We start from the raw sequence: 22,610 nt of genomic DNA on the forward strand, positions 1-22,610 counted from the left end.
TAATTTACATTGACCATATTGTTTCAGTTATATCCAAAATATTTTATAGTAGATTGAATGATTACTTGTTTATAAAATTACTTTTGACAAAATTGTTCAATTGTTATTGATTTTTTAAATATTTCCTGGGGAAAAACACCATGATATAATCTATGTCTTTTCTAAATTGAAGTGACATGTCAACCTAGGCTAAACTTTGATTATATTGGAAGTCAAAATTAAAAAATAACTAAAGAACAAAAGCTGAATATGTTATCACAGAAACTATTTTTCCACCACAGAACTATTTCATAAGAAAATAAGAAACTCTTACCAAGAGGCACTGCATATCTTTTTAAATCAATCTGCAATTTCAAAGGGTTCAGAATAAGAATAATTTGTCAAATTAACATGTCAGAATCTTCTTTTAAGAAGTTAGAAGAGACACTATATATACCTTTGGACTTATTGCCTTCACTGCAAAATCAAAGATCTCTTTTGATGTTCGGGGATCTGTAGATAGACGAACCATATAAACCACAGTAATGACAGAGTTGTGTAAATTTAATCCTTTTCTCACATGTCATAAAAGATATCAATAGTACATTCCAAAATATTGCTTTGATTCAACAAGGACTTCCTAACAAACTAATCCAAACTAATCCACCATGTTTATTTAGCATACAGGTAAGGCCTTGGTTAACAAACAATAATTGAGATCAGAATTTCCATTGCCAAGCAATATGATCAGAACATGCAACATAATGTAATTGCATCTCTATTGCCATTGATAACCAATTCCCACCAATTATTAGGCAAGACCCACCCCAATCCAAGGCATCCCCATTTTGGTCCATTCTACTTTTGCTATTGTAGGAAACAGAAAATCTCCATATAGATGCACCATAAAGCCTAGAAAATTATCAGAATGAGCTGTAGAGAATAATTGGAAGTTTAATTTTTTATCAATTTGTTCTACTCTACTCTTGCATATCCTAATTTTATAAAACCTTCAGAGAAGAAATCCAAACACTATGAAATATCTGCTAATCTGCTTTAAGATCCTAACAGAACCAATTACTTGGAAAGGGCACTAAAATGCAGACATTTTAATAGTATAAATTTAGAAAAGGACAAAAGCAAAGTATACACCTACATCACAACAGATTAAATAAAGGGAATTAAGGCTATTCCAATAAAACAAATTACCAAGACCAAGGAATTCACAAAATCACCTTTGATGATTCTAAATATTTGTAGGCTCCTTTTATACATGAATTAATCTAGGAAAATATCCATAAGCTTGTTTTATATCAATGCTTCTCAAATTGATAAATCAGTTTTAGTATCAAACAAAGCAAGAAAGTAAATCATAGAAAGTTTCCACAGTTTATAAGCTGTCAGCAAGGCTTTTCGTTTTAAATATGTGTGCAAATTTTTCAACATTGAGATTTTTTTTTACCACAAATTTGACCATTTTCATTTTACTGAAAGTGGTCTGATCTTGAAGCAATTATTCCAAACAGTGAAATGAGGCTAAATCTCTTAAAGGTGAGGACATGGAAACATTGTCATGGCTTGGGGTATGAACTTTCCAACCTTGACAATGTTGCCATGTCTTCACCTTTAAGAGATTTAGCCTTTTTGGAAACACAATTTTATACAGGAAGAAATTGCATTGGGTTATTTTAGCAAAATAAAGATGATACCTTCATCCATGGATTTGGTAAAATTATTCATAAGTGCAGTCAGTCCTTTCAGGCACCCTGCTACAATAGGGAACTTAGGTTGCCTTGTTGCAGAAGTCATCTGAAAATGAGAAAATAAATGATTGTATTAAAAAAAAAGAGAAGATATGAAGTAACAATAATAATAAACGTCAACATTTTAGCAATGCATTTATTGTCAGATTATGGAATAAATGTGGTACTTCTGATGTATAATGGGGTACCAAAGAATCATTTCATCACTGTTATTTCATATAGGATGAATAATCCAGAAAATGCTGACACATAAATAACTAATAAATCATACAGGGTTGTGACATCGCTAACCAAGTTCTTAACAACTGTCTTAAAGTTATTTGGCAATTCTATCAAATTGGCACCATTTATATTTATAGATAGATAGATAGATAGATAGATAGATAGATAGATAGATAGATAGATAGATAGATAGATAGATATAGATAGATATAAAATAAACACTTTGTTTATAAATGAATAACTGATACTAAAAGATAGGTTTGTAAAATCTGCCCTTGTTAGAAGCGAACTAATTTCTACAGCAATAAGAGATATATTCATCACTCTGATATACTGCATATATTAGTATGTTACTGCATAGTATCAGTTGTTTTATTTTACAGTTCTAAAAAGTTTAGAACGCATACAAGTTTTAATTACATGTGTAAGAATAATATTATGTAAGCAATAGAAAAATGTACATAAATATAAATTAGAAGTTACAAGTAAATAAAGGACAAACTTTGCCTGATTCCCAGCTTACATATAATTTCTAATATATTTACAAAAATATTTAGCATCCTTTTCATCTATTTATATTTTAATACCAGTTATGCAAATTATTTTTGCCCTTCATTACATAGAAAAATGTAAACCAATACAATATACAGATTTCTGAATTCTCATTAAATATTTTTAAAAATATTAAATGTTTATAAAAACATAACAAATATCTCACTAACTCAATTTGCATTAATTATAAGTCTCACTTCCGCCAATTCCTATTTATTTATATCTCAAAATTTATATACCGTATTTTTCAGAGTATAAGATGCACCTTTTTCCCTCAAAAAAGAGCTGAAAATCTGGGTGTGTCTTATACACTGAATATAGCATTTTTTGCCTCCCGAAACCCCACCCCCTTCACCAAAATGGCCGTGCATAGCATTTAGGAGCCTTGCAGAATGCTCCTGGGGGTTGGGGAGGACAAAAATGAGTGAAAAACAGGCTGTTTTTTGCTCAATATTGCTCCCCCCCTCCGGAGCACTCTGCAAAGCTCCTAAAGGCTATTCAGGCCCTTTTTGGGGTGGAAAAAACTGGCCCGTTTTCACTAGGTCTATAGAGTGCAAAAACATTTTTTTTTAATTTGCTTCTTCAAAACCTTGGTGCGTCTTATACTCTGGTGCGTCTTATACTCCGAAAAATACAGTGTATTTCAAAAGCACACATGGAAAAATATCTATTCAATTTGATACAATGAACTGGAATAACCCATTAAAACCTGTATCATAACACAAACAGTAATATATGAGGTATTCAGAGTCAGCATTACAACACTTTAAAAAAATAAACCTCAACCTTCCATACCAAATGCAAAACCCTTTCTTACCTGTACTTTTAATTCTAGCAGATAAGCGCGGAACAGTTTTTCAGAATTGTCAATCATTTCACTAGGTTGAACTTCACCCAAGACTCCCAAGAGCTCATAAATCCTTTCCAACACTTAAAAAAAAAGCATCTTAATCACTTATATTTTATGTCAACTACCCCAATTACTTTCCCCTATCATCAAATGTAGGAGGATTTAATTCAGAGCAACATATAGATTTCCAAGTTCTTACTGGCATTTGCATTCATTGTCCTGAGGGATGCCAATCACACTGTATATATAATAAACTACTCAATTAATTATACAATTTCTACAACTGGGTTTAAATTTATTTTTCCAAATTACAAATAAACTTGATAAAAGAGTCTCCACAAGATGATAATTATTGCTCAGGCTTTCAGCAATAACTTTTTAATGACTGAGGGAAGAAATAAAGCACGGGAAAAGATTATTTCTTCAGCACAATACTCTTCTTCATCCAACTACATTTTTTCTTGGGAAGAAAAAATTACAACTTATTATCATGCCATGTTCCTTAGTTGGTCTCTTGCATCACCTGGGGAACAAATCTTGATGTCCAAAAAAATGTTAATTTGTGCATAAATTTTAAAAACAATTAAGTAGGATTAATTTGTACAAATCAATGTCACATAGGTTACTATCATCCTTGCTTTCAATACTATTTATACCTTATTAGAGGCTTATTAGAAACTTTTTGTCAGGATATATCTCAATCTGTTAATTATTTGGGACACTAGCTAATTTACAATACTTGCTAAACACCATTTACTCTTAGTTACTGATAGACAAGTAAAATGTTACCTGTATCAGGCACTTTGCTTTTTATAGCAATTTCTCCATAAAATTTGTTAAAGATTTCTCCAACCTTCATGCATTCCATTGCTTTCGGTAACTTTTGAAGCAGCTACAAAGGTATTCAACATGCAAAGGGTTAGAATGGCAAATCATTTTTTAAAGTACAGCAAAATATAAAACTATGCCATCAATTTTACCTTGATCAGTAGCTCTAGAGCTGGGATTCCACATTTTGCTGATCTGTCTTTTGTATAAACAGTAACACATATCCCCTAATTTTTAAAAGACAAAAATTGTAATAATGTATTATTATATATAACAATACAATCAAAATTCTCTAACTTAAATATGCAATTGGTGAGAAAATTGTTCCTCATTATTTTACTTTATTCAAAAATATTAAACTACTGAAAGATACCAATGCAAATTTGTTTACCAACATAAACATTTTGGTCATTAGAATATTTCACATCCTTCAGCTAGATTAATCAAAAGCCAGGCTCTAGCAATGTCTTTTCTATACATTTTGGGGTAAATTAAATCTCTTTTCAACAGTGGAGAGTATTCATAAAAAGACATCCATTCAGAACATCCCAGAGGTAAAAACAAGAGAATATGAAATAGACAGACATCTATTATTCTATCTGGAAGCATTAAACAATATTAGATTATATAATATAATCATCATCATCATCATCATCATCATCAATATTATCAACATTAGTATTAATATAAAATTAGAGCAATGTTTAGAATATTACAATAGTACAATTTCTAGACTGAGATGGGTTACAATCACAGTTGATTGTTCAGACTCAGAAGGACTAGCATGTTACAGACTTTTATATTAAAAGGGTATATTCTGAAGATAAATTTTGAAATTAAGTTGAAGTACAAATCATGCTTCTTATTTTCCCAACTTTCATCAAAAATACAATTTTCACATCTAATCTGTTTGGAAGATTTGAGACACTTTAAATATTTCTCATGAAGTATAGGTAAGTATTACCTCATGTTCGAAAGTTTCAATTGAAGAAATATTTCAAGAATTTAATGGAAACAATTAGCTTTTAAAACTATAATTAGTATTTTAATCCTAACATTAACTCTACTTTGCTCAGCAAAATTATCTAGTTTTACATTTTAAAAAAATGTAAAATAATTTTCTTTGACCTACCTTCACATCTTGTGCATAAGGCTGAACTTTGGGGCCAATCTTTTCCACAAAGGCAAGAATAAATTTTAATGCTTCTTCTCTGCATTCTCTAAACTAAAAAAAAATCATCTTCATTAAGAATACATTGACAAAATAAGGCTTCATATCAGACTTATGAAATGAACATATATATAAACACTGCAGTCTCAGATCACTTACTTGCTACACACAGCTTTTGAAGAAGCAATTCAAATAACTTCCAACATTAACAAAATATACCCAATTTGTGTAGAAATAATATTCAACAAGGCTAAAAAATTTAAAAAGTAGTTTCATCCTAGATTTTAAACTTACATCTTCAACTTTCAGCGACTTACGAATAAATGATAGTAGTCCATTTTCTTTAGAAAACACCAGTGAAATCTGCAAGGCTGAGGGAAGAATAAATGCAGATTAATATTTTAATAAATTAAGCAAATACTCTACAGGTAATCCTTGACTTTCAACCATTGGTTTAGCAACCATTCAAAGTTACAGTGGCACTGAAAAAAGTGACATGATGGATCTTCTCATTTACAACCACTGAAGCCTTCCCACAGTCACATGATGAAAATTGGGTGCTTGGCAATGACCATATATTTATGATGGAACAAACTTCTGGTTGGCCCATTGGGCCTGTTTTTCATCCTCTCTAGACTATGGAGGTTTTCCTGAAACCTGGAGAGGGTGAAAAAAGGCCCAAGAGGTCAACCGGAACGAACTTCTGGTTGACCTGTTGGGCCTATTTTTCACTCTCCTCAGGCTCTGGAGGCTTTCCTGAAGCCCAGGGAGGGCAAAAACGGCCTCCCCCGGCCCCCCTGGCTGTTTTTGCCCTCCCTAGGCTTCAGGAAAGCCTCCGGAGCCTGGGGAAGATGAAAATCCACACACACCCACGTGCAGGTGTTGCTCAAGCATGCGTGGTGGGCAGGTCGGTCGTGCATACACAGCTGGGGAGTTGCTCACACATGCACAGATGGGGGTCATTCACGCATGCGCAGGTGGGTGGGCACGCACATGTGTGATAGCGCGCACACACACAATTTTGGCACACCAAGGTTAGCCATCACTGGTCTAGTTTAATGAAAAGAATTGGGATGACATGATAGCAGTGTTCAGATATCTAATGAGTTGCCATAATTAGGGAGTCAACCTATTCTCCAAAGCACCTGAAGGCAGGACAAGAAGCAATGGGTAGAAACTAATTAAGGAAAGAAGCAACCTAGAACTAAGGAGAACTTTCCTGACAGAACAATTAATCAGTGGAACAGCTTACCTTCAGAAGTTGTGAATGCCCCAACACTGGGAGTTTTTAAGAAGAGATTGGATAACAATTTGTCTGAAATGGTATAAGGTTATCTGCCTATGCAGTGGTGCGGTTGGAGTACAAGACCTCCAAGGTCCCTTCCAACTCTGTTATTTTATATTCTATTCTACTAACTCTTCCCAGCTTTCCTATTAGCCATTGTGACTGGCCATTCATTTCATTCTCACAAACTTTCTCAGATTAGAAGGAGAAACAAGAAGAGCTGAGAAGCACTTAGTCGAATCCATAGCTGGCTGTGCTGGATCTTTCCAACCCCAGTCCAACATTCTCAGTGTTTCTCAATCTCAGCAAACTTTAAAGACTTCAACTTCCAGAATTCCTCAGATAGTATTCTAACTAAGGAATTCTGGGAATTGAAGTTTAGGGGTCTTAGTTGCTGAGCCCAAAGAACACTTTTTTTAACCCTTAGGTTACACTACATCTCCCTGCTGTTGCTGCTTCAGAAACCAAATTGTTCCAGCAGCTTTCTCAAAACAACATACCAAGATTTATTATACGGTAGTTTTGTATATCACATTTTTTGAGAACCTAGCTCTGAAAAGCAGTTTAATGTAATTTAAATAAACCTCCATTTGTTAAAGAATATCCTCACAAAGTATTGTAGTATCTGCATTGGGGAACAAATCGATTATAAGTTCGCCTGCACAACTCATTCCTTAGAAGGGTGTGTAACCGAGAAACTTTTCCTTGTTTTAATGCACCAGCGTTTGCGAATGCAGAATTATCCCTACTTCCCAGGGCTGCGCGTTCACAGTCCTGGTGTGCAACTTTGTTTTCAGGTCTGTTTCCACCTCATTAATCACTACTGAATCTGGAGTAAACAATCTGCTTCCAGAATGGATATAACAACCATTGCAACATTCCGAATTAAGGCTAGCTGAATAATTAACGCATCGCTTGCATTTACATTCCAAAGCCCGAACTCCATTTGATCACCACAGTTAAACAGTAAGAGTTGGAAGGGACCTTGGAGGTCATCTAGTCCACCCCCCTGCTCACGCAGGAGACCTATACTAAGGATTCGAACCGCCGAACTGCCAACCTTTCTGATCGGCAAGCTCAACCAATGAGACCTTAGGCCACGACTTGATGAATGGTTTACACACCCAGGATGTCGTCTCCACTGCTAATGACACACGACTCCGCTAAAGAGCGAATTAAACCGCAGCCGTGGAGCGCGGCGCTGCCGGGGTCTGAGTTCTGAAGGGTGTCGTGCAGCTGCGAAAGAAAACCCTGCAGCCCACCGCCAGAAGCTGCAAGGGAGAGCGCCATGCCGCCCACCGCACCAGCAGGAACAAGCTGTGGCCCCACAGGGAAGGGGAGCGGAGCGGACGAAACCAAGTCCACCTCCGGACGGGGAGGAACAAAAGAGGAAAAAACCAACTCTACCAGCCGCGAGGAAACATGACGGGATTGGCTTTAGCAAGAGGAAGCTGCCTGCATATTATTAACAGATTAAACCATTGCCTCTTGGAAACGGGGGGGACAATCTGGTCTAAGATTACGGCACAAGGAAGAACGACACTCTTATTCGCTTGGATATTAAATTAGCATACGTTAATCAACCCTCCTCCTTTGAAATTAATTGGATATTCCTTATCTGAATAGCTGCGACGCGGCGGTACCAGTTGAACATAGGGGGAACTCAACGCGGAAAAATATTCCTTAGAAGCGTGCGCGGCCGCATAGTTCGGTTAGCAGCCCCTGCCACCAAGCCAACAAGCGAATTTTCGCCGTGTCACCCGCCCCACTCAAAGACGCCGCTTCAAATATTAAACCTGCGAGAGGCATGCGGGTATTACCTCCCCTCTTTCGCGTAGACGTGGTTTCTCCCGCTTTGCAAATTGGCGAAAAAGCCCGCGAAAACGTGCGGTCATGTGATCCCATTTGGCGCGGATTTTTCCCTCTCTGGTAAACCTATTTTGGGGATAACAGACCAAAAAGGTTCAAGACGTCTGCGAGGAGAGGATCAGGCTAGTCTGGTTCAAAGTAGCCGCGGTGGCCATTGGGTGCAGTTTTAACAGAGTAGGTCGATGTTCCGCCGTTGATTGTTGCAGTCTTTGTAGTGTGGTGCTTCTGGTTAGTTGTGGTTTCCCTTCCTCTTTCATGCAGGATTCGCCCAGCCATGTCCTCGCCAGCATCGACTCCGAGTCGCCGAGGCAGAAAACGCTCGAGAGGGGAAACTACCCCGACTGGCGGGAACGCGAATGCTCCTACTCGTAAGTTGCTCGTAACCCCGAAACCTAAGGTTCTGCGCCGTCCTTGTCTCCTCCGAGTCGGCGTGATCGATGGGATGCGATCTCTTGAATAGTGCAAATAATTAAGCAGTCCAAGCTCTGCCGTGCAAGGAGCCACATAATTTAACGCATATGTAGAGTAGTAGCATTGGGGAATGCTGAGTTAGCAGGATACAAAGCCTGCGCAAGCTGAGAAGAACTCAAAAATAAAGCAAGAATAGCCATATTTATCAAATAGTATTAAAAGCAGATAAGACAAAGTAAACTTAACAGATAACAGATGAATAGAGTTGCAAGGGGTCTTATAGATCATCTAGTCCAACCCCCTACCCAAGCAGGAGACCCTACACCAGGGCTCCCCAAACTTGGCAACTTTAAGACTTGTGGACTTCAATGTGTAGCCCTCAATGGAACTGCATCTACATGGAGGGAAGTATGCAGTGGAGTACCCCAAGGCTCTGTTTTAGGCCCAGGACTCTTCAACATCTTCATCAATGATTTGGATGAGGGAATAAATGGGGAACTCATCAAATTTGCAGATGACACCAAGCTGGCAGGAATAGCCAACACTCCAGAAGATAGGCTTAAGATACAGAAGGATCTTGGCAAACTTGAACATTGGGCACTATCTAATAAAATGAAATTCAATGGTGAAAAGAGTAAGGTTCTACATTTAGGCAAGAAAAACGAAATGCACAAGAACAGCATAGGTGGTACCTTGCTCAATAGTAGTAACTTTGAGAGAGATCTTGGAGTCCTAGTGGACCATTGAAATATGAGCCAGAAGTGTGCAGCAGCTGCCAAAAAAGCCAACGCAGTTCTAGGCTGCATAAACAGAGGGATAGAATCAAGATCACGTGAAGTGTTAATACCACTTTATAATGCCTTGGTAAGGCCACACTTGGAGTACTGCGTTCAGTTTTGGTTGCCACGATGTAGAAAAAATGTGGAGACTCTAGAAAGTGCAGAGAAGAGCAACAAAGATGATTAGGGGACTGGAGACTAAAACATAAGAAGAACGGTTGCAGGAACTGGGTATGTCTAGTTTAGTGAAAAGAAGGACTAGGGGAGACATGATAGCACTCTTCCAATATCTCAGGGGTTGCCACAAAGAAGAGGGAGTCAAACTATTCTTCAAGGCACCTGAGGGTAGAACAATAAGCAATGTGTGGAAACTAATCAAGGACAGAAGCAACTTAGAACTGAGGAGAAATTTCCTGACAGAACAATTAATCAGTGGAACAGCTTGCCTCCAGAGGTTGTGAATGCCCCAACATTGGAAGTCTTTAAGAAGTGTTGGATAGCCATTTGTCTGAAACGGTATAGGGTTTCCTGCCTAGGCAGGGGATTGAACTAGAAGACCTCCAAGTCCCTTCCAACTCTGCTATTGTATTGTATTGTAATAACCAGTTGGCTAGAGAATTCTGGGAGTTGAAATCCACAAGTCTTAAAGTTGCCAAGTGTGAAGACCTCTGCCCTACACCATTTCTAACAAATTGAAGTCCAATCTCTTCCTGAAAGCCTCCAGTGATGAAGTTCCCACAACTTCCGAAGGCAACAGCTGTTCTATTGGTTGATTGTTCTCACTGTCAGAAAGTTCCTCCTTATTTCTAAGTTGAATCTCTCCTTGGTCAGTTTCCATCCATTATTCCTTGTTTGGCCTTCAGGTGCTTTGGAAAATAGCTATAAAAATAGCATAAAACTGAATAAAAGAAAATAGCATAGTTGAGGACTGTTGATAGGACAGTTGAGTCCTATCCTCTTGATTGTTGTTGTTCCTGTACTGTCCTATTATTGTAGGAGTATTTCGGGGCGCTCACACTGGTAAAGGATAGTGACTAAACTGTTAAAAATGTTTTATCTTTAATTCATCTCAACCACACTGAGGAACACCAATCAGAATGCAGCCTTACCACTTTGCTGTCATTTTAGTACGCTGTTATATTAAGGAAAGAAAATAATTTTACTTTCTCTGTGATGCTCTAGATTAGTAGTTTCTTGTATAGATTTTTCTTGAAACTCTTTATCTTGAAGTTTATTTACAGTAGTTCTTGTTGCAGCTGCTTCTGAATCCGTACGCTCGATTCAATCACAGCAAAGTCGCCTGGATGACTCTACAGATTTGCAACCAATGCCAACTTCGCCACCAATTGACATACAAAGCCCAAATGTTCAGGATACTCTGTTTTCTAGCCCACCACAAATGCAAAATTCAGGTATCTTTATCATCAGATGTTAGTAATTGCATTAAACTATTAGGATTTTTAAAATTATTTGTCAAGTACGGCTAGTTTTGATATACTGTATGTAGTGAATAATTCTGTAACATTTAACTCTTAAGTATTTCTAATTGATGCTCTTTAATCATCAGTAAAAGTGGATGAAGAATATTAATATAAAAACAGAACTAAAATGATATACAGTCTAAATTTGGGGCATCAAATTCTCATGAAATATTTAAGTATATGCATAACCCATAAAAATATTTTATTTTGAATATACATTGTCCAAATATATAGTATTTGTGTATAATATTAGCCATACATAACCATTCAAAATTGTGAACATCTAAATTTTAATTTTCGTGCATTCCTAGCTCTGCATTAATTGCAGAGTTGGATAGTAGTTGTATACAAAACTTACTGTTTTGGGAATGAAACATTCTGAAATTTCCCAGTTCATTTTCTCTGGGAGCTCACCACTTTTGCTATTCTGGATGGAAAATAGAATGGCTTATCCCTGACCATTGGAAGGTTTCGCATGTCCATTTCAGATAGCTTTGTTAAGTAGTAATGCAAGTATAAAATATTACAGGTCTAGAATATATTTTTCTAATGTTTTCATGATTATTGCTTATATTTCAGAGATTCAATGCACTCTTTTTTTAATTAAGAAAGACCATTTTTGGAGTTCATATCCAGCCTTCTAGATTTTGTTGATTTTAAACAGGCTGGATTGTTTGGTGGAGCAGGATATATTCCGTTTTTATCTTGCAAGTTTTAATTTTGTATTGTTAATTAGCATATGGTTATTGTTACCTATCAATTGTCTCTTGACAGTGGAGAATATACATCTACTATAGTAGCCTTGTATGGTTACATAAAGTTTTATATTGGCAGAAAATGAAATAAATCATCAAGCTTGTGTCTAAAAAAATATAACCTGTTAAAAAACTTTCCTCTCTAATAGTTCCCATGGATTTTGATATTAGTTCACCTCTGACCTATGGAACACCTAGTTCTAAAGTGGAAGGAACACCAAAAAGTGGTGCACGAGGGACTCCAATTCGACAACGGGCTGATCTTGGCTCTGTCCGTAAAAACAGGCAGGTGGATCTGCATCCTGATACGGTAGGTTTTTTTTTCATATGCCCTGTTTCCCCAAAAATTAAGACCTCCTCGGATAATAAGCCCAATTGGGCTTTTGAGTGCATGCGCTAAAATAAGCCCTCCCTCGAAAATAAGCTCTCCCCCAAAAATATTGCAACATAACAACAGCCATGAGGTGACCACACATCCTGCACCTCAAAAGTAATAAGACCCCCCAAAATAAGGCCAAGTGCTTAATTCGAGGGTCAAATGATAATAAGATCCTGTCTTATTTTGGGGGGAACACAGTATTTCAGGAGATACACATGTCAACTCTATGTAGTAAAAAAGGGTTGAACTGAGTAGCATTCTCTTGGATAAATAAATATAAAATTTTGTCCTTTTGATTTATACTGGTATTAATAAGTTCCTGTTTTACTTAGCCTGCACCAGGTGATGCGATAGGCAGTGAACAACATCCTGATGGACAAAGGCTTGTGATTTGGGGAACAGATGTCAATGTAGCCTCATGTAAAGAAAGGTTCCAGGTAAGTAGTTGCATTTTATAATTTGATCTGAAATAGTGTTAACAGACGTGAAGTCTAAACATGTAGTATGCATGAAAATCTTTGTGTTGAATGCTTCTGGGTATTTATATTTAATTAGTATGCTTTCTTGTGGTTACATACAATTGATAGCACTTGTGAAGATTCATTTGGGTTGAGGACCATCTCAGGATATTTCATCTTACTGTGATTTTTCTGGATAAGCCTAAACACTTAATCCATATCCTCTTGTTTTAAAATATTCAGAGATTTCTTCAGCGTTTTATTGATCCAACAGCGAAGGAAGAAGAAAACATTGGTTTGGACCTCAATGAACCTTTATACATGCAGCGACTAGAAGAGGTATAATAGAGGAGGTATAATTGTTATTTAAATTTGGCTTGTGTTTGAAGGCTTACATGTTAATTGTAAATCTTTTTTCATCTTGCAGATAAACTTAATTGTGGAACCATTTCTGAATCTAAACTGTGACCATCTAAAATCATTTGATGAAAATCTTTACAGACAGCTGATGTGCTATCCCCAGGTAATGGTCATTTTTAATGGAGGAATAGTCTCAGCCAAAGATAATTTTAGACAGTTTGGATTTATTGCTTTTAAGTAATTTGGATGTTCATTAATGTGCATGATAAAGATGTTGCAAAAATTATAAGTTCTTGTGATTAGAAATTAATTAGTTGCTTATTTTAATGAGCAAGCATTTCTTTTTATCTGAAAGTTTTATTGAATGGTTTGAGTCTTTACTTAACAATATTTTATTAAAAGATTTAGAGGCTGCCTAAGGCCAGAGTGACTCTGGGCAACTGACATTACTTAAAAAAGAAAAAAAAACTATGTGTCCAGAAAAACCACATGCTACTATATAGCCATTGCATTCTATCATGACATTCTACCCACCCACTCCTTGTGTTTTAAAGCAAATATATCATTAATAAAGTGAATTATGAATCTATCCACTATACAATTGGATTGATTGAATGACTGATTTGCTTTTTATGGGAAAGATGTGCTAGTACTGAAGAATGTCAATATGTACTTTTCATTTATATCTAACTTGCATAGGAAGTAATTCCAACATTTGATATGGCTGCTAATGAAATTTTCTTTGAGCGTTACCCTGATTCCATACTGGAACATCAAATTCAAGTTAGACCATACAATGCATTGAAGACAAGAAACATGAGAAGTTTGAACCCTGAAGGTAAGAAGTTTTGGTATACTGTATATACTCGAGTATAAGCCTAGTTTTTCAGCCCACTTTTTGGGCTGAAAAAAGCCGCCTCGGCTTATACTCGAGTCAGTGAAAAATTTGCCCGAAATGGAGGAGAAAAAGGGGCGGGGCCATGCCGCTGGGTGACACTCGTGAATGGCCCAGTGCCCCTGTGAGTTTCCCCACCCTCTGTGTCAGTTTGCCGCGCAGCGCGCACCGCACCATCCCCCCTCCTCACGTTCTAATGTAATGCAGGGCTGTCTTACGATTCCCCTTCCTCCCCCTCCTGCCGCTCTGCAACGATGTCCCACCTCCTCCTTGTTATGGCAAGCAGCCACATAGCGATGTCCCACCTCCTCTGGTACAGTGATCCAATGATAGGAATCACTGTGCCGTGTGTCATAGGAGGCGGGACATCGCTCCCGCGGCTGCACGGGACATCATCATCACAGCGGGACATCAGCATCATGAGGTGAGTGAAGTATTTCATTGAATACACCGCTAGTTTACTGTTTTTCTTTGAAATAAATATTCAAAAACATTATTGGTATCTATTTTTATTTTTGAAATTTACCGGTAGCTGCTGCATTTCCCACCCTAGGCTTATACTCGAGTCAATAACTTTTCCAGTTTTTTGTGGTAAAATTAGGTGCCTCGGCTTATGTTCGGGTCGGCCTATACTCGAGTATATACGGTAAGTTTGATATTTGTGTACTATCATAGAAATTGTTTATAAATGTCTTTAGATGTCAACATGTTTTTAACCAACTGAATTTTAGTACATTTTGTCACTATTATGCAATTTAATTTTAACAAATGTCTTTGCTTCAAGGGAAGAAACAAACTAATGACATTTGGGAAATTACTTCCTATATCACCAACTTTGTTGAAATAGAATAATTTATATATGTGTATAATTCTACAATGAATATTTTGGATGTGTCTTACTGTATCTGTATCCACTTTGGATATGTTTAGAAATGCTAGATGCTATTTTACAGTAACACAATTTTCATTATGATTAATTATATGTGTTTTTTAAAACATTTTAAAATCAGATATTGATCAGCTTATCACAATCAGTGGCATGGTGATCAGAACATCCCAGTTAATTCCAGAAATGCAAGAAGCTTTCTTCAGATGTCAGGTCTGTGGATTCACAACAAGAGTTGAGATAGATCGTGGCAGGATTGCTGAACCATCAGCATGTAAGAATTGTAACACCACACATAGCATGAATTTGATTCACAATCGCTCTCTCTTCTCGGATAAACAGATGGTATGTTGCTCTTATATTCAATCATAAAAATTCATTCTTAATTATAAAAAAATACTATATGTATGTTTCTGTTAGCTTTCAGCTCCATGTCTATAGTGACTTGCAAATGTTCATTCCTTGGGCTTTATGCTGATTAAGCAGTTAACTTTTATATCAACCTATATTACACCTTCTATTTAAAAATCCTACTTTTTTGACAATTTAGCTAGCCAAAGCTAAATTAATTGAGAGTAGACAGCTGCAAGCTCAATTGATCTTTTCTACTAAAACCTTACCTAGGAAAACACTATTATTTTTGCTCTTGATGGTTTTCTTGAAGATTATCTACTCTGGAATTATGTAATAGAACAATTATTTTTGCACTTTTTTTTGTCAGATCAAACTACAGGAATCTCCAGAAGATATGCCAGCTGGTCAGACACCATACACTATTATCCTTTTTGCTCATAATGATCTAGTTGATAAAGTTCAGCCTGGGGACAGAGTTAATATTACTGGTAAGGAAAAAGAGATTGATAGTCCTTTACTTTTTATAACCTGGGGATGGGCAACCACAAAAATGCACTGGGAAGAGCAGGGGGATGGCTAGGTTGGTGGGCATGATATGCTATGCTATAAGCTTCTGGAAATGAAAAAGCAGCCATACCAACCAGGATATCCGGGTTTTGTTTCATCTGAACAACCATCATTCTCTGGTTTGCTTTTGCTGAAACTGGCATCTCCAAAAATTCTGCAGTTCCTCCAAAACACAAATAATTTGTTCCAGTTACAAAACAATTTTTCTATTTTGGGTATATCATAATATTTATTTCACAAATCTAAGAGTTACAGAGTTAATTTTGGATATGTAATCCTTTTATTGCTCAACAAAATAATTCTTCATGTTGTTTGCTTATATATATTAACACATTTCACTGAAGGGAAGACATAACCAACGAGGTGGATCTATCTGTTGTGTATTACTTAAAATAATATGTAATGCATATAATTGTATTGTGTAGGAGCATTACTAGTATCCAGTTGTGACTCCATAATCTAACGGATAAAAACATGTATGGTAAATCTAGTACTATTTTATTTTTGATCAGGAATCTACAGAGCAGTTCCTGTTCGTGTCATACCAAGAATGAGCAGTGTAAGGTCTGTTTATAAGACTCACATTGATGTTATTCATTACTGCAAAACTGATTCAAAACGCCTCCATAGAATTGAAGAAGGAACAGAACGGAAAATGTTTATGGAAGACCGTGAAAAAATGCTTCAAGAGCTTTCTCAAAAACCAGATATTTATGACAGACTTTCTTCCGCTCTTGCTCCAAGCATATATGAGCATGAAGACATTAAAAAGGCAAGGAAAATTTAAAACTATATTTTATCAGCTGAACCAGAGGCTATGTTGATGAAATGCATGAAATTCTTTGCACACCTCTTGCATTCTAATAAATTACAGTCAAATTATGAAAAATACTGTATTTTTCGGAGAATAAGACACACCTTTTTTCCTCAAAAAAGAGGCTGAAAATCTGGGTGCGTCTTATACACCGAATATAGCATTTTTTGCCTCCTGAAGCTCAACTCCCTTCACCAAAATAGCCATGCATAGCCTTATGGAGGTTTTCAGATAGCTCCTGGGTTGGGGAAGGCAGAAATGAGTGAAAAATGGGCCGGTTTTGCCCCAGACCCCAGCAGCACTCTATAAGCCTCTATAAGGCTATGCATGCAAATTTGTTTGACAAAAAACGGGGCCATTTTTTGCTGGTTTTTGTCCACCCCACACACCCCCGAGCACTCTATAAGCCTCCATAAGGCTATGCATGCAAAAATTTTTGGCAAAAAACGGGGTCATTTTTTGCTGGTTTTTGTCCATCCCCCCCACCCCCAGGAGCACTCTGCAAGCCCCCCCAAGGCTATTCATGCCTTTTTTTAAAAAGGGCCGTTTTGGGGAGGTTTGCAGAGTGCAAAAACCTTTTTCCTTTTGGAAAACTCTTTAACTGATGAGAATATAAAATACTTAACTTGGATAGCTAAAGAAAGAATTGCCCTGTCTTGTCAGAGGTTTTTAATATTTCCTTAAATTGCCCCTTAAAATTTTAAAACATGCATCTTAAATGCAATTAAGATTTGTAGTGTGGAGGTTTAGTCTGATTTTGGATGTGTTTTTAAAAGGCTAATAAATGATATAAGATATGTCTAAAAGGAATGTACAGGGAGATTTTCTGAAAAGTAATGCCTGTTCTATGGAAAAGATGCATATGACTAGACATATTCATGAGATTATATCACTTAGGTGTTCTAAGAAAATATTCCATATATATTAATCACATACCTAATTATTATCTGAATTTGAAATTTTAAAATCACAGAGTTCATTTTGTTAATAATATGATTGAATCTCCTTTTTAAAGAAAGCAGGGGGAAGCCTTGACCTTGAGATTGTTTTGCAGGGCATTCTTCTTCAGCTATTTGGAGGTTCAAGAAAAGATTTCAGTCACACAGGCAGAGGTAATTTCCGGGCTGAGATAAACATTCTGCTTTGTGGAGATCCTGGCACCAGCAAATCACAATTACTTCAGTATGTTTATAACCTGGTTCCAAGAGGGCAGTTTACATCTGGAAAAGGTTCTAGTGCTGTTGGTCTTACAGCATATGTAATGAAGGATCCTGAAACAAGACAATTAGTTTTACAGACTGGAGCTTTGGTCCTTAGTGACAATGGGATTTGCTGTATTGATGAGTTTGATAAAATGAATGAAAGTACAAGGTCAGTGCTTCATGAAGTTATGGAGCAACAAACACTCTCTATTGCCAAGGTAAGTCCTTAAAGAAAATCAGCATTTTAAAATTTTGGTAATTTATATTATTCCCTCTATATCTGGCCTCCAAGTGTGAGTGCAGATATCTCTATACCCAAATAGAATAATTCATGCAAAATAGGATAAGACAAATAAGCAGGCATGATTGAGTCTTATAGAAAAAAATTAAAATAATATAAAAGAGGGAAAGGTAAAATGCTCCAGTTTATGGGGATAAGAGAAAGGGGGTGTCCTAAGAAAGGTCTATTGACCAGAGGAAAAAAAATATATTTGCATTACCCACTGGCCTTTTGTTTATAGTCTCATTCGTACAGAACAATTGAGAAATGGTTCACTTACAGCAGGGGTGTCAAACTCTCATCGTTACGGCCGTGTCACATGATGTATCAGGACTTTTTCCCCCTTCACTAAACCAGGCATGGGCGTGGCCAACATGTGATACATCCGGCCCATGGGCTGCGAGTTTGACAGCCCTGTCTTAGAGTTTTTATAAAAAAGTAAAACATATAACAACTTTGCTGCTGCGCTTTCATGTAATGAGATCCAGGAATTGTAAGAGAATCTCAAATCTTTTCTTCCTAACAGGCTGGAATTATTTGCCAACTAAATGCTCGTACTTCCATTTTGGCAGCCGCTAACCCAATAGAATCTCAGTGGAATCCAAAGAAAACTACAATTGAAAATATCCAGCTTCCCCACACATTATTATCCAGGTATGCTGTAAAATATATGCACTATCATTGCTAGTAGTTATTTTTGCATAACATTACTCTTTTGCTCTGCAGATAGTTTTTCACTAATTGTCTGCTAAGGCAGTATAGTACTTTGGATTTAAAGGCAAAACAGTACATTGAAGTGTAAGGAAGGAGCAATTGTTTGTAACTGTTCAGAGCTGGGATTATGAAGAGGAAGACACTAATGTTAAATATTCAGATGAGGGGAAGCTGTTTCACTGACCCTTCTATGTTACTTACTTGGTATACTCCAAAAGGAGGCATTTTGTTCTGAAGCTTACAATATTCAGATCTGAAGTGGGCAACACTTCAGGTCTGGTATGGGTGCCGTTTCACTATCCATAGCTGCTCCATGGCTTTTCTTAAGGGTGCATATGCAGAGGAAAGTTGAAATATTTAAGGAGGCAGCAATAAGGATACTTGTCTAGACCTAAGATTTGTAGTTCTACAAATTCTAGTCCACTCTCAATCAAAGATGCTCACTTTGATCAATCACTCCTATCTCAACCCAACCTACCTCAACAGCGAGCTGGATGTGGGGAAAAATAGGAAGGAGCCCTATGTATGTCCTCTTGTGCTTCTGTTTGAAAAGCAGGACAGAAATCATATAAATGAATATGACATACATAGAGAACAAAATTTTAACTTTTCGATTTTACCGGATGAAAGTTCACATTCCAGAATGTAATAAAATTGTTTTTGTAACTTGAAATTAATACTGTCATTTTTAAGAAGCAATTCTATTAATGATGGAAAAATCATATTTTATTCCAAATAGATTTGATCTCATTTTCCTTATGTTGGATCCTCGTGATGAAACATATGATAGACGTTTAGCTCATCATTTGGTTTCATTATACTACCAAACTGAAGAACAGGTTGAAGAGGAATACATGGATATGGCAGTACTTAGAGACTATATTGCTTATGCTCGTAATTACATCAATCCCAAATTGAGTGAAGAAGCAAGTCAAGCTCTCATTGAGGTACAAGCAGGCCAAAACATTTTTTAACTTTCGTACAGCTCACTTTTAAATTACTTATCTGATTTTGAAGTCTTAACAGCCACTTAAAGATCTAATGGGAAATGTAATTAATTACAAGTGACTAGTTTAACACGTATATAAAAAGGGATTTTATTTCAAAAGCATGGCCTAAAAGAAGAGAACATGAGAATCTGGGAACTGAGCTCTGGATTAAATCCATTTGGATGGAGCATCTTTGTGTAAATAGATGATCTCAGAGGAAAAATTGTTGCACGCTCCAGAACATTGTGCTGCAAACAGAAGGAGCACTACTTAAGTGCTCTTGAAAGATGTATAGATCCTTAGAAATGAATATATAGAATAGGCAAAGAAACATGATTTAGAAATGATTAGAGTCTTATGTCAGTATTAAATTTCAAATGGAATTTCATGCATTAATTTAAGGCTACTTAGTTTAATATGTGAACTAAAGTATTATTTGAAGAACTCTGTCGTAAACATATCAACTCATCTTGTTAGTTGCAGAAACGAATGCACAAGGATTTCATTGCAGGGAAATGGATGGATAGGTGGTAAGTTTCTGCTGCAACCCTAGGTGTGGATGCAAGAGGAATGAACTACCATATTTTTCACTTCCCCCCCCCCAAAAAAAGAGCGTGGAAATGTTGGGTGTCTTATACACTGAAACCTGTTCCCTCTAGGGTGCGCGGCCACGCAGGGGGCAACAAAACACAGCGGAGCAGTTTCCAACTGCCGCGCAGTAATCTTTAGCATGATGGACTTTAATCTGCAGGCAGCTAGGAGGCTTCTGTCAGCTGGACCGGAATATTATAGTGCCTGGACACACCCAGAGGAGGGCGGGCCTTTGGCCAACAGAAATGTGGCCGCCTAGAGTTACGATTGGGCTCCCTCCGCCAGCGTGTGACTGATTGACAGGGAGGCCGTTCCCTCCTGGATCAAAGTTACTGAGGAGGGAAGCGGCAGCAGCAGCAATGGCAACAGCCAACTCTCCGTGGGACGTGCAGAGCATGCTTCCGTTGCGGTTTGTTGGCTAAGCTCCCATGGCTGGCTAGGCTCCCTGCAGTTGGCTCCGCTTCCGAGATGCAGGTGTGTGGGAGGCGCTTGCCACGCAAGCAAGTGGAAACCCACACCAGGTGTGCACATGTTGTCTGAATCCAGCTTCTGCGTTCGGAGCATTGGGGCTCGAGGTTTTTTTCGCAGGAAGTGGGAGTTGAGCTAGTGCTCCGCAGATTTTATTTGATTTTATTTCTTGAAAAGAAAAAGAAAATAAAGGCTTCTTGGTCCGCCTGGACCGGAAAGTCAAAATCTGGAAAATTAACCTTGTTTAGGAAAGTTTTGCGCTGATGGAAAAATAGTGTTTCCCAGTGAAAGTTTTTTCCCTACATTTCCTTGTTTGCTTTTTTGGCCTCTATTCGTTCTCTTCCCTCCTTTTTTCTTTCTTCCTATTTTCTTTCTTTTTTCTTTCTTTTTTCTTTCCTTCCTTCCTTCTTTGTTCCTTTCCTCTTTCTCTGTCTCTCTCTTTTTTCTGCTTCTTTTTCTTATCCTCCCTCCCTCCTCTCCCCTTTCTTTTTCTTTTTCTCTTTCTCCTCTTTCCTTTTTTGTCTCTGTCTCTTTCTCCCTCTCCCTTCCTTCCTTCCACTCCTCCCTCCTCTCCCCTCTTTGTTTGTTTCTTTATGTGCTCCAATTGCTAATCTACATCAGTTAGTAATTTATTTATAACTTGCTAATATTACTGCAGACTATTGATAGTAAGGGGGAAAGTAATAAAGCATATAAAGTAATTCATAGTATGGATAGAGGGAAGTTTTGATCCTTTTCCCATAGAGAGTCATCCATTGAACTTGAATACAAGTAGTCCTCAACTTACAATAGTTCACTTAATGACTAAAACTACATCAGCGCTGAAAAAAGTGAATTACAGCTATTCTTCACACATGGCCACATGATCAAAATTTGGATCTTTGGCAACTGCCTCATATTTATGAGGGTTGCAGGGTCCTGGGCTCACCTTTTGCAACCTTCTGCCAAGCAAAGTCAGCAGGAAAGTCAGATTGACTTAACAACCAGGTTACTGATTTAACCGCAGTGATTCACTTAACTGTAGCAAGAAAGGTTGTAAAATGGAGCAAAACTTACTTAACAAATGTCTCACTTAGCAATAGAAACTTTGGGCTCAGTTATGGTTGTAGATTGAGGACTACCTGTATAGGGAGATTTCTTTACTTAATGGATATTTACATGGTAGAATTGAGTTTCAAATAACACTAATTTCGTTGTCTTGGGTGACATCTATGAAAAAAATTCAGGTCCTCAGGCATGAAAATGTGTTGCTCAAACACTATACTTTTCCGCTCACTGAAAAAAAAATAGAGGGAACATTGACACTGAATACAGCCATTTTTGGCCTCCTGAAGCTCTGCCCCCGCATCCCATTTTTGTGAAAAATGAACCATTTTTAGCAAAAATGGTGTTTTTGCCTTCCTGCACCCCCCAAAAATGCACTGCAGGCTTCAGCAGGGCTGGGGGAAGGGAAAAATGCCCCTGTTTTGGTGAAAAACGGGAGTGTTTTTGCCTTACCCAAGCCCTGCTGAAGCCTGCAGAGGGCTCCTGGGGGCCAAGGAGGAAAAAAAACCCTTTTTTTTACTTACTTCGAAATCTTCATGTGTCATATGTACCGGTGCATCTTATAGTCTGAAAAATATGGTAATTAAGGGAATTGATTGCCTACATAGATCCAGTTGCATATTCAACTAAATTCTAAGTAATATACAGGATATATGTCCATTCT

General features: G+C 37.3%; 2 protein-coding genes across 4 annotated transcripts in view; one reads left to right on the plus strand and one right to left on the minus strand.

The window, feature by feature from the left end:
- The window catches only part of PRKDC (protein kinase, DNA-activated, catalytic subunit), a 125,928-nt gene extending 117,841 nt beyond the window's left edge, over positions 1-8,087 (minus strand). The window contains exons 1-9 of one of the 3 annotated variants that reach the window (XM_032222951.1): positions 7,775-8,080; positions 5,660-5,736; positions 5,327-5,419; positions 4,347-4,421; positions 4,156-4,258; positions 3,334-3,446; positions 1,689-1,788; positions 437-492; positions 314-344 (exon numbers count right to left, since the gene is read on the minus strand). In XM_032222951.1, the coding sequence (XP_032078842.1) occupies positions 314-344; positions 437-492; positions 1,689-1,788; positions 3,334-3,446; positions 4,156-4,258; positions 4,347-4,421; positions 5,327-5,419; positions 5,660-5,736; positions 7,775-7,940 (814 nt within the window). In that variant the 5' untranslated portion in view covers positions 7,941-8,080. Of the gene's footprint in view, positions 1-313; positions 345-436; positions 493-1,688; positions 1,789-3,333; positions 3,447-4,155; positions 4,259-4,346; positions 4,422-5,326; positions 5,420-5,659; positions 5,737-7,774 lie in introns of all 3 variants that reach the window. The other 2 variants (XM_032222952.1, XM_032222953.1) reach the window with 2 other exon arrangements.
- A 219-nt stretch (positions 8,088-8,306) lies between these two features.
- The window catches only part of MCM4 (minichromosome maintenance complex component 4), a 33,023-nt gene continuing 18,719 nt past the window's right edge, over positions 8,307-22,610 (plus strand). Inside the window, exons 1-14 of the mRNA XM_032222954.1 lie at positions 8,307-8,693; positions 8,781-8,887; positions 10,966-11,121; positions 12,095-12,255; positions 12,657-12,761; positions 13,026-13,121; positions 13,210-13,305; positions 13,842-13,980; positions 15,048-15,268; positions 15,645-15,765; positions 16,357-16,616; positions 17,713-18,078; positions 18,667-18,794; positions 19,594-19,801. Of these exons, the coding sequence (XP_032078845.1) occupies positions 8,794-8,887; positions 10,966-11,121; positions 12,095-12,255; positions 12,657-12,761; positions 13,026-13,121; positions 13,210-13,305; positions 13,842-13,980; positions 15,048-15,268; positions 15,645-15,765; positions 16,357-16,616; positions 17,713-18,078; positions 18,667-18,794; positions 19,594-19,801 (2,151 nt within the window). The 5' untranslated portion in view covers positions 8,307-8,693; positions 8,781-8,793. The remainder of the gene's footprint in view (positions 8,694-8,780; positions 8,888-10,965; positions 11,122-12,094; positions 12,256-12,656; positions 12,762-13,025; positions 13,122-13,209; positions 13,306-13,841; positions 13,981-15,047; positions 15,269-15,644; positions 15,766-16,356; positions 16,617-17,712; positions 18,079-18,666; positions 18,795-19,593; positions 19,802-22,610) is intronic.

Source organism: Thamnophis elegans, chromosome 8 (assembly GCF_009769535.1).
Source record: "Thamnophis elegans isolate rThaEle1 chromosome 8, rThaEle1.pri, whole genome shotgun sequence".
Taxonomy (NCBI): Eukaryota; Metazoa; Chordata; class Lepidosauria; order Squamata; family Colubridae; genus Thamnophis; species Thamnophis elegans.